The sequence below is a fragment of the Nansenia antarctica genome (genome assembly GCF_963989245.1).
Source record: "Nansenia antarctica genome assembly, chromosome: 6".
NCBI classification, from domain to species: Eukaryota; Metazoa; Chordata; class Actinopteri; order Argentiniformes; family Microstomatidae; genus Nansenia; species Nansenia antarctica.
In genome coordinates this window covers 25,107,258-25,119,958 of record NC_137676.1, presented here as the reverse complement: position 1 = coordinate 25,119,958, position 12,701 = coordinate 25,107,258, and the positions used below count along the sequence as shown (strand labels likewise).

Sequence of the window (12,701 nt, the reverse complement as noted above, 5' to 3'; positions counted from 1 at the left end):
CACGATACGATTTCGATTCGATTCAAGATCGATATGACGATATGATCGATATGACGCGATATCATGTTGTGTGCGTGTGTGTGTGTCTGTTTGTGTGTATAAGTTGTATCCCCTCCCCGACCCTACTATGCCCCCCCCCAAAAAAAACACACGTTAGCTGCTTTAGCTTAACTTCTGATAGCATGCAGTGTTGTGAATATGTGTGTCTGTGCGGCTAGTTGGCCTGTAGCAGCCCAGTGGATGTGGAGGTAGATGTGTGTCCCTGTGGTGGGCTGTGAGGAACACACGGTGCTTGTTGTTTGTTTTATTCGCAAAGTTATTGTAGCTAACGTTAGCTAACTAAGCTAGGCAGGCTAGCGCAACGTGGGTTTGGAAGGACAGCTCAGAGCAGAGAGGAGAGGAGAGGTGGGGTTTGGGAGTCCGCGTTTGACTGTTTGACTGGCTGACAGCGTCAGTAACATGTGGGCTGCGTTCGTCAACTCGCTCTGAGAGCGCCGGAGCGCAACACTGGGTTCAACGTCAAGTCATTTGATTGGACAAGAGGCGTTCCGCGAGTGCTGATCAGATTTCCAGAGCGTGTTTGACGAACGCAGCCAGCGTCAGTCAACATGTTGAGTTTTCCCAACCGAGCAGAGAGTGTAAACGTCTGCTAGTCGCGCGCTGCACGGAAATGGTGACAGTCACGCAGAATGTGCCATTTCAAAATAAAGGTGTATCTTTAAGATGACGATATAGATCGATGTTTTTACATTGCGTCGATGTAATCAGATCGTTAGTCAATGAATCGATGCATCGATGTATCGTTCCACCCCTAGTTGAAAGATGGCTTGATAGCTCTAAGCGGGCCAGGCGACCAGATTATCAAGACTGCTGGACCACAGACATTCTTTGCATTTAATTGCTCAGAATTTATGAATTTTATATGAAAGCCTGGGCTTAATTATTTATTTATTCATGAATCATTTATTAATAAATGAATATTCTTACTTCCCCTTTACATTGTGTGAGTCTCCATTTTTATTACGGCCAAGAGCCGGTTATGATAATTCTGATATGTTATGATAATTTGTTGTCGTCATACGAAAATTGCGCAATTTTCATTGTGCTACTGAAATTCTTGGTGTGCTACTAAATTTTTTGACATGGTAGCACAGTGCTACCTGGGGAAAAGGTAAGCGTCAAACCCTGCCAACACTCTACAACAGTCTACCATACAGCCCCCAACACTCTACCATACACCCCCAACACTCTACCATGATACAACCCCCAACACTCTACCATACACCCCCCAACACTCTACCATACACCCCCCAACACTCTACCATACACCCCCCAACACTCTACCATACACCCCCAACACTCTACCCTACACCCCCCAACACTCTACCCTACACCCCCAACACTCTACCCTACACCCCCCAACACTTGTCCCTACACCCCCCAACACTCTACCATACACCCCCAACACTCTACCATACACCCCCCAACACTCCTCCCAACACTCTACCACACAGATGTACCCCCAACACTCTACCATACAGATGTACCCCCAACACTCCCCCTCAACACTCTACAACAGTCTACCATACACCCCCAACACTCTACCATACAGTACCCCCCAACCACTCCTCCCAACACTTCCCAACACTCTACCATACAGATGTACCCCCCAACACTCTACCATACAGATGTACCCCCCAACACTCCCCCCAACACTCTCAGTGTTTCCTCTATATGCATTTATTGGTGGCGGGCCGCCACGAATGAATTTCCTCCGCCACTAATTGATTCAGTCCACTAAAAAATAAAAATACAAAATATCCACCTCTGAACATTTTAGCTGATTAAAATATATCTGATCCTAGATCAGCGCTATAATGGATGTTGACTAAAAGTGCACCTAAATCCACGCCCATCTCTCTCTAACCGCTGATCCAAAATCAGATTAATGACATTAAACATTCAGTTGACGACGTGACACAAGAGCTACTCCTGATTGGTCTAAATGTGAACCGGCATGACAACCGTGCAGACTCAACCATCCCTGCTCAGCAGTCTTACCTGCCGAAATGCTCGGGCGCCTGTGTTTTCTCCTCGCAAATAACGGGCTAAAAGTCACCGGTAGTACCATCTAAAAGATACAAAAAGCTGATCTAGCTAGCTAGGTGCACAAATAAGATATCACGTTAAATAACTTAGAAAAATTAAACGAAAACAGCGACAGATGGATGGATTTTTCAAGAAAAAAGATGTCCCAGACAGTTCAAACATTGCTGAAGCTAGCAGTGGCTATGAGTGATCCGAAACTGCATGGCTGGCAAAGGAGCTAGGTGGTGGATCAAGCTAACAACGTTTATGGCGGGGTACCACCACCACCAGCTACAACTACAGCGGGAGAGCCATCAGCATCGGCTAGCTGTGTTGGTGTATCAGCAGACATTAGCAAGTCAAAAAACGATTCTTATCACTTGTCACTTTAGCAACGACACAGTATTGTCAAGGGGAAAAGAAGGGGAGTCGATTTTTTTATTGACAACGGAATTACATGCTGGAAAAACATGCAGCTAAAATTCAGGGAACATTTGGACAATAAGAGACACACGGGAGAAGTACGGGAAAACAGGGCTCATGTGGGTGTCATCAAAGGTAAGAGTTTGTTTTCTTTAACTCAGCTGATACTCAGCTGTTTACCGAATGCTCCATCTGACTGTGATTTTACTTCTGTAATGTGGTGGGTTGACATAATTCACGCACGGAACTATGGGTTGGGAGTATTGTTCCGTCCGCAGTTGAGTGCGTAGTACCCAAGTTGTTTAGTCTGTTCTATTTACTGCTTGAGTGTGTTGTTGACAATCGTTCATGTCCTTCATTAAACGTTTAGCTTTGTCATTTGATACGCCGCCTACGACTCCCGTCTCTCAGCACTACAGTAAACAGTTAATCAGTAACATTAGCCGCTTTTGTGCTCATGTAGGCCTACTTCGTATTATATTATAGCTGATGATCTTTGTGTGTGTGTATGTGACTGTCAGTCACAAGTTTATATTCTGTATATGTTTTTTATTTTTTTTGCCATCCTGCCTCTAGTTTTGGTTGAAATTAGGTCGTTGTTTTGAACGCGCGTGCACGCGAAAAATAAAATCCGCCACTAATGTAAAAATTCCTGGAGGAAACACTGACTCTACCATACAGATGTACCCCCAACACTCTACCATACAGATGTACCCCCAACACTCCCCCCAACACTCTACAACAGTCTACCATACACCCCCCAACACTCTACCATACACCCCCAACACTCTACCATGATACACCCCCCAACACTCTACCATACATCCCCCAACACTCTACCATACACCCCCTAACACTCTACCATACACTCCCCCCAACACTACCATACACCCCCAACACTCTACCCTACACCCCCCAACACTCTACCATACACCCCCAAAACTCTACCATACACCCCCAACACTCTACCATACACCCCCCTTCACTCTACCATACAGATGTACCTCCAACACTCTACCATACAGATGTACCCCAACACTCCCTAACACTCCTCCCAACACTCTACCATACAGATGTAACCCCAACACTCATCCCAACACTCCTCAACACTCTACCATACATATGTACCCCCCAACACTCTACAACAGTCTACCATACACCCCCCAACACTCTACCATACGCCCCCCAACACTCTACCATACACTCTCCCCAACACTCTACCCTACACCCCAACACTCTACCATACACCCCCCAACACTCTACCCTACACACCCCAACACTAGAGTAGAGTGTTGGGCGTACATCTGTAAGGTAGAGTGTTGGAGGGTACATCTGTATGGTAGAGTGTTGGGGGGAGTGTTGGGAGGAGTGTTGGGGGGTGTATGGTAGAGTGTTGGGGGGTGTATGGTAGACTGTTGTAGAGTGTTGGGGGGAGTGTTGGGAGGAGTGTTGGGGGGTACATCTGTATGGTAGAGTGTTGGGGGTGTATGGTAGACTGTTGTAGAGTGTTGGGGGTACATCTGTATGGTAGAGTGTTGGGGGTACATCTGTATGGTAGAGTGTTGGGGGGAGTGTTGGGGGGTGTATGGTAGAGTGTTGGGGGTACATCAGTATGGTAGTGTTGGGACGTTTGGGAGGTACATCTGTATGGTAGAGTGTTGGGGGGAGTGTTGGGAGGAGTGTTGGGGGTACATCTGTATGGTAGAGTGTTGGGAGGAGTGTTGGGGGTACATCTGTATGGTAGAGTGTTGGGGGTACATCTGTATGGTAGAGTGTTGGGAGGAGTGTTAGGGAGTGTTTGGGTACATCTGTATGGTAGAGTGTTGGGAGGAGTGTTAGGGAGTGTTTGGGTACATCTGTATGGTAGAGTGTTGGGGAACATCTGTATGGTAGAGTGTTGGGGTACATCTGTATGGTAGAGTGTTGGGGTACATATGTATGGTAGAGTGTTGGGAGGAGTGTTGGGGGTACATCTGTATGGTAGAGTGTTTGGGGAGTGTTGGGGTACATCTGTATGGTAGAGTGTTGGGAAACGTGTTAGGGAGTGTTGGGGGTACATCTGTATGGTAGAGTGTTGGGGTACATCTGTATGGTAGAGTGTTGGGGTACATCTGTATGGTAGAGTGTTGGGGGCAGTGTTACTTACTCTCCCCGAAGCCGTCGTCTCTCTTAGGGGGGGCTTCGTCAGCCTCCACGGTGGAGCGGGCCCTCCAGTCGGTGTCTGTCTTGTCAGGGCCGCCGTCTCCCATCCGCATGCCCCTGTCCCGCCCGCCCATCTGCCCGTTGTCTCTCTCTGCAGGAAAGAGAAGGTGACAAGAGCTGAAGGTCTACCAACAGATAAAGGCTTCCTAAAGGGGTTATGGGAGAAATTGTTCTCCAGGAGTAAAGTGTGAAGATGTTGGTTGGCCAATGTATAGGCGGAAGCTCAGACACATTTACTCCAGCCAGGTGCTCATACAGTAGAACGTGACTCTTGAGACACAGCATATCTCCATCATTACTATAGAACATGATAATAACGCCAGGCTTGCCGTCCATTGGTTCTCAGCAATAAGTTTGGGTGAAGTCTTAGGCTATTCTGCCAGAAACACGTTAACACCACCACACGGAAAAAGGAAAAAACACCTATGGAAAAGGCTCTGTTGTAGGTGATTGGGTTGATGTAATACTAGGTGTAACTTACCCTTGTCATTGGACTGGTCTGCAATATCCACACGGATCCTCCGGTTGCCCAGGTTCTATGAGAACAGAGGCAGAACCCAAGAAACTCAGTCATTCTAATACACTAGAACTGCATGCTGAGGCAGGGTGGTTCAGTCGTTGGAAGGCATTTACGTAATGTTGATGACATTTTCATGCGTTCATCTTAAGCACATTTGTACGTTTATTTATGGAAACGTGACTGAGCTTTTCAAACCGCCTGAAGTGTGTCACTTGATTCTCAATGTGCACCTTTTGAACTAGAGGCCGAATTACCAACTTGAGAAAAGTGCACGCAACACAAACATCATACTGATGTCAAAGCAGGATAGAAGGATCTTGAAATCTATTCTGAACTTAACAGGAAGCCAGTGTAGAGTCTATCTCTTCTCTGATACAGCAGTGAGACAAGCAGATGGGTCAGATGACAGGACGGTGGAAGCTGTGCGTCCTCCTCACCTCCTCGTTGAGACTCAGCGCCCTCAGTAGGGAGTCAACGTCGTCAAACTCGGCGTAGCCAAAGCCCTTCAGTCTCTCTGGGTTGCTCGGCTCCCGGGGCAGGCGCACGGCACTGATCTGAGAACAGAAGTGGAGAACAGGATGAGTCAGGGTGACGGGTTGTGGAGGTGACGGGCTGCGCTGGGAGAATAGAGGAGTGACCCAGATGAACCAGGCTGACAGGGGGGCCTGACCTCATCCCCGGGGCTACCGCACACAGAGCATAGAAGTCTGGAATAACAACCAGTCAAACCTGGCCTTAGTGGGAGTGAAGGATTTTGTATTCGTAAGTGTTTGTTTGTGTAATTATTTGATTTCAGCTAAAATCACACGGCCGCGAGACGTAGCTCTGGATCAGAAACGTACCGGTACGCAAGCACTGGTAAAGTGGGAGCGGGAGATTGATGAGGTACGGCCACGCGCTGTCCGCTTACAATACTCTTTCTACGGGCCTAATGAAGGCCAGGTTTTTTTGTTTTTGTTTTTTTTACTTAGTGGGCAGTCCCACTCATATTTGTCCTTTTATTGACAGGTACAGTAGAGATTTAGACAGGAAGGATGGGTGAGAGAGGGATGACATGCAGGACGAACCGGGAATCCTGCGGTTTGTGGTCGACGCTTAACCCACTACGACACCCCGAAGGCCAGGGTTAAGGTCCTCTAGGCCTAGTGAAGGCCAGGGTTAAGGTCCTCTAGGCCAGTGAAGGCCAGGGTTAAGGTCCTCTAGGCCTAGTGACGGCCAGGGTTACGGTAAGGGAATGTCTGGGGAGGAGAATAAGGGGAGCACTGGTCTGAAAACAGAGGAGAGCCCAAGATGAGTGAGGGTGACAGTGGCTGTGTTCGGAATGGTATACTAGCATACTGCATACTAGCATACTCAATGAGTATATACTGCATACTGCCTACTAAATTCATAATAAGTATGCGAAAACCAGCCGACCGTTTACACAGTATGCATACTGCCTCCCAGAATGCATTTCGCCGGGAGCGGCGAATTTAAACCTCAATTTTAAACCTCCATTAGCTAAAAGCTGAAATTTTGTTAAAGTGTTAACATGTCATTTTATGAAGTTTTAATATGTTTTCAGGCCAGAAAGTAACCACATATTCCCAAAATGTGTCCAGTTTACCAAAATAACCCGTTTATATATCTGATCTGACGATTTTTGTGTCTTCTGTTCGCTAGTTGCGTTCGTAAATTCGCCCAGGAAATCTGATCAGCACTCATGGAATGCCTCTTGTCCAATCAAATTACCTGGTCCCTTTATGACGTTGCACTCAGTGTGCGCTCCGGCGCTCTGAGCGATTTAACGAACGCACCCTACATACCTTCACTTACGGAGTTCGACAGAAACATCGTAACATAATTACAACAAGTTGTAAAATTATTTGGGGGGCCAATATCTTTAGCTAGCTCAAGTAACTAGTTTACTATATTGTTGTCTTAGCAGTTGGTAAAAGAACATGATTAAAATAAATATATATGAGCAATAACATATTTGTGTTGCAGCAAGCACAATACAACCAACTTGTCTGTCTGAAGTGACAATACTGGGATCATTCGTGATTGGGTTACAATCAGTCAAATACTAGGCGAACATGTGTGTAAGACACAAATAAACTTGGATTTCATGCATTTCAAGTGGCATATTTGTAATCATGACGACGTAGCCTGGTCTAAGAATGCATTTCACCATGTTAATTCCCAGTATAGTGAAAATACCACCGCTCATCCGTGATCAGACTTAGCTGGGGTGCTGCAACTGAAGAGTATCAAATACAGGGCTTAAAAAAGTGGGGAAAAATCCTGTGCCTGAAACTTTTTCTTGGGGAGGGGGGTCACAGTTTGAGATATTGGGACAGCTTCTTGTCTCAATGTTAAAATGCATTAATACTTTAAATCAGGGGTCCCCAAACTCCGGCCCGTGGGCCGGACACGGCCCACGCCCACACTTGGACCGGCCCTTTGAACAACGTCGCCCCCACACACTCTCAACAATGCCAGAAACATATTTTGAAAATTAAACTTTAAATATATGTTTTAATCATATCATATCTGTATTTGATATTAAAGGTTGGCTTTCAAATAAAAATTTCCCTTAGTTATAAACTATTTTCATTAATAACATTATTAGTTAGTTTCACCCGCCCACAGAATGCGGATCTATAGCAGGTGCACGCGAGCTAGAACGAAAATTCAGAGAGATGAAAAATGGCCAAACGGTTGGTAAAGAGAAAAGTTGATTCAGAATGCAGGGTTTTTAACCAACAGTGCACAAGTGATTATTATTGTTAAATGCAAAGAAGTTTGTCAATAAATGTATGAATGTGATCGCGGAGGAGGTGTGTCCCGCAGTGAGTCTGTCCGCAAGTAGGCACCAGATGAATTGAAACAATGGGGGATTAGAGAACGTAGATGCCCAGCTGCAGGAGAAAACGAAATAATTTGTTCATGATCTGTGTCAAGCAGGGTTTTTCCTGCATAGAGAATTATGAGGCGGCCGCCTCCGTCATATTTCTTGCCGCCTCCAGCTCTCAACAAAACTCTGACGGTCGTATTTTCTACGGTGGATTTCTGTCATTTCTAACTGCAATTGCGGCATTGCGCCGACGTGGTGGCGGGGGCGCTGTTTCGCAAATAAGTTAGCTTTCGTTTTTGCTAGCGAAATAGCTGATAGTATGTTGACTGCTCAAGGAGAATACATATTTGAAAGTACAGAATGCCTGAGAGCCTTATATTGCATTATATTTTGATCATCTGGTGACTGAATAGTGTTTTCCTTTACATAAATAATGACATTTCCACCATAAATTGATGCAGAAAGGTCACAAATTGGTGCATATCAATTGACCAGAATGCAAGAAATTAAGTGTTCGATGCTCGTTTAAGGACCCCCAGACAGCCCTGCTTCATGGGTCCCCCCGTGTATGCTGAGGGTCCTCCCTCATGTATCAGACTGTAAAACTGATTATATTTCATTGACATATCACTATAGGTATAAATTCCATCCAAATTCAACTGTTTAGACTTTGTTTGCATCCACCAGTGCTCTCCTGCGCGCAATTACTTTGCGCAACCGCCTCCATTTCACTCCGTTCCATATTATTTTATGTTAGAGACCGACCCAGGCCCCCCATCACAGAAAGGAAAAATGATGTGGCCCTCACAGGAAAAAGTTTGGGGACCCCTGCTTTAAATGAATGTGCAACAATACTATGTGCAATATGACAACCCTTGTGTACATCAGGTTCAGATATAGGAAAAGTTAGGATATTTATAGCATAGCATAGAGTACAGCACAGTGTTTTATTGTATAGTATAGTAGTATAGTAGATAGTGTACATAGCCTTTATTTATGTAAACCAGCTCTTTTCCCCCATTTTACCCTTGGCCCTCGTGTTTTTAGACTTTTTCCAAGCACCAGGGGAGCCCCCCCCCTCCTAAATTTCGTTGTATGGTACCTGTACTGTATTAATGACAATAAAGACCATTAATTCATTCATAATACTGTTTTATACTCAATACAAAATAAAATAATATATTTAGATGTCTTTAAAAGGCCAAACTAGCCCCGCGGTGGCGCAGCGGTCTAAGCATCAGTCTCTGGTGCAAGCTGCCCACCGGGGACTGGGATCGAATCCCGGTTTAGCCAGACCCGGATATGGCCGGGGCCCACAGGGGGCGGCATATTGAGCGGCCGCTCCCAAGGGGGGTATTGGACTATTTCCGGACAAGGATCCGTCGCGCAACACCGCCCCCGGGGTGCCGGAATAACGGTGTTGGGCTCGAGGAGCCAGACAGCTAGTCTGCCTGGCTATCTCCTCTGGGGCTGCCGGCCACGGGGTCGTGCGGCGGATCCTACGCAATAGGCAGGGGATAATTGGATACTAGGTTGGGTGCAATTGGATACCAAAAGAAAAAAAAGAAGAAAAAAAAGGCCAAACTGATTGCATCACTTATTAAGCCACTATCACTATTACAATACAGAATAAAATATATACATGTCTTTAAAAGAACAAACTGATTACTTATTAAGCCACTATCACTTATATTCTACTTCTTGGCACCACGTCCCATAAGGCTTCCCGTCACTACTCAGGGTTTTTCCTGGCTCAAAATGAGGCGGAGGTGGTACCAGTGGTGTTTGACATCGGGGGGGACCCATGAAGCAGGGCTGTCTGGGGGTCCTTAAACGAGCATCAAACACTTAATTTCTTGCATTCTGGTGAATTGATATGCACCAATTTGTGCCCTTTCTCCATCAATTTATGGTGGAAATTTCATTATATATGTAAAGGAAAAAACAATATTCAGGCACCAGATGACCATTCAAAATATAATGTAATATAATGCAATATAAGGCTCTCAGGCATTCTGTACTTTCAAATATGTATTCTCCTTGAGCAGTCAACATCAGCTGTTTCGCTAGCAAACACGAAAGCTAACTTATTTGTGAAACAGCGCCCCCGCAACCACGTCGGCGCAATGCCGCAATTGCAGTTAGAAATGACAGAAATCCACCGAGTGCAACGCTTGTAGAAAATACGACCGTCAGAGTTTTGTCGAGAGCTGGAGCTATGACGGAGGCGGCCGCCTCATAGTTCTCTATGCAGGAAAAACCCTGCTACTCTCCTCTATCCATGCCCAGCGCCATTTATTCCTTACTCCTCGTTCTAGTATAGCTGTGTCTTCGCCAGGTTTAAGAAACTTGGCTTCCATTTTAATAGACTCTTACTAAAGTTAGCGAGATAGCGGGCTGCTAAAAGCGAACGTCTCTACAAGCTAACATTACACTTAGGGATGTCCCGATCCCATTTTTTCACTACCGATACCGATACCTGGGCTTCAGGTATCTGAGATACCGATATCAATCCGATATTTGTATTTATTGTTTTACTCCTGAATAATAACAAATACTTCCCCAGTATATAGTCCACAACAACAGTTGGCTATTAAAGACTGCCAGCCTTTATTCAAGCAACAAAAACAGTACTCTGCAGTACTCAGTGACCAACTGGTTTAAAGTAGGGATGCACCGAAATGAAAATTCTTGGCCGAGGCCGAAGCCGAATTTAAGGAAACACTTGGCCGAATACCGAATGTGTATCGGCAGTTTTTAATTTTAGCATTGCATAAACTAAATACATTTAGCTTTTTATTCATGCTTCTCAAAGAAAGAAATTGAGATTTAAAAAAAATAACTTTTATTGAACATTCCAGCAGACATCAGTCTATACCAACAAAGCACAATAAATAAAATAAATCAGTCAAATTAAATGTATTTGTTTTCCCTGAATAGCTGCTGAAAGAAAATCTTTGTAGGCCTACAACAAAAAAGTGCATTGGGATAAAAGTGCTTTGAGCCTACTTTTTACTAGGCTACTTCTTTTCGTAAAAGACCATATTTAACATTTTAACAAAATGTTTTAAACATTAGAAAACAAACAAACAACATTATGCCTATACTTGACTGACTGCTCAAATTAAATCTGTCTGTATAACGTATGTATGTGTAGCTTGTCAGCTATGGCATGTCAGTTACACAATATATAACAAAAATGTGCATAGGGATAAATAAAACAAATGAATAACTGGCTGCCCTTTAAAACAATATAAGCCTACTTATTCAGGAAAAGTGGCAGGTTCATCGATGCCCAAACTGCTGAAGGCTCTGGCCAAGGAACGGGCTGCAAATCTAATGTTGGTATTAACTCAAACAATCCAGACAAAAAATCTAAATATTTAAGTCCATATGTAAATAAAGTTATGTGTAATAAAGTGGAATGAAACAGGGAAAAAGTATTGAATACTAGATGAAAAAAGGGCGCTTGTGACTTTAAGAAGTAATGGCGATTAGCGATGTTTAGCTTAGCCAGTTGAACAGAAGTAACTTCACTTTTAACATCACTTCCCGGGGTCATAGAGGGCTGGTTGACGGCTTAAAATGACCGTGATGACATAAGGACCTTATCCAGCATAGTCTTGTGTTTCTACCCCGGGCATAGCCGGTGTTATTCACGGACAAACAACTCGTTATACGTTCGATTTGGGCTCTTCGTCTCATTCGCTGAGCAGCATGGGATGCTTACACTGTTTGATTGCGTCATCAAAACACGCCCACTATTCGGTGGTAAACATTTGGTGTTTTCACACATTCGGCCGAATACCGAATGTGCTTTATTTTGCGATATTCGGCCGAATACATTCGGTGGCCGAATGTTCGGTGCATCCCTAGTTTAAAGTTAAAACAATTTAAACTGCATTCAGCATTGTAAAAAAAAAAAAGAGTTACTGTCTGATTTCTAGTTTTAGTGCCTTCATGTTTTTATTCTATTTATCTTCTCTTACAAATGGCAAATCAATTATAGCACCCTTTTTAAAAGCTGACGCTGCTGGTGAGACCAGAAACCAGTCCCAGAATCAAAGGGGTGTCAACAATATCTGCTTTTCGTTTTTTTCATAACAGGCAACTTGGAAATTTTAAAGTACCACTCGATATAATATACAACAGTTTAACGATCACTAAATACTTATAATCTATGGGTTGGATTCACTGTTGCCAGAGGCTACCGGTAAGTGATACCTGGCTTGTAAACATAGTGTAGCAACCCTGTTCATTAATGTTCATTAATGCTTGAGTTCATGTTCATGTTCGCACTGTTACTGTGTTGTGTGCCAATGCACCCCTGTGATTGGTGGAGGTCACGGGGGGGGGGGCGGGTGCTGTGTGTGTTGTTGAGACCGTTGGGAGAGAGAGCTCCGGTGAACTAAGAAAGTTGTGTATGAGATAGTTTACAATTAAACGCACAGATTACATGAGAGAAGCTATCTGTCATTATTTCAACCACTGTCCAAGTGGGGACGTTCCAATACTTTCGTTTTAGCACGAAACGTTAGCCGCTAGCAGCGTTTTTAGCAGTCACCATTCTTGAGCAAAACATTGATACAAACAAATATTCAAATACTCGTGTTGTCTTGAAATTTTTTCCGA

General features: G+C 44.4%; 1 protein-coding gene across 9 annotated transcripts in view; it reads right to left on the bottom strand.

The window, feature by feature from the left end:
- eif4ba (eukaryotic translation initiation factor 4Ba) overlaps positions 1 to 12,701 on the bottom strand; it is a 47,824-nt gene that overhangs the window by 17,442 nt on the left and 17,681 nt on the right. For all 9 annotated transcript variants that reach the window (XM_080535113.1, XM_080535119.1, XM_080535120.1 and 6 more), the window contains exons 4-6: positions 5,671 to 5,787; positions 5,195 to 5,249; positions 4,658 to 4,804 (exon numbers count right to left, since the gene is read on the bottom strand). In XM_080535113.1, the coding sequence (XP_080391239.1) occupies positions 4,658 to 4,804; positions 5,195 to 5,249; positions 5,671 to 5,787 (319 nt within the window). The remainder of the gene's footprint in view (positions 1 to 4,657; positions 4,805 to 5,194; positions 5,250 to 5,670; positions 5,788 to 12,701) is intronic.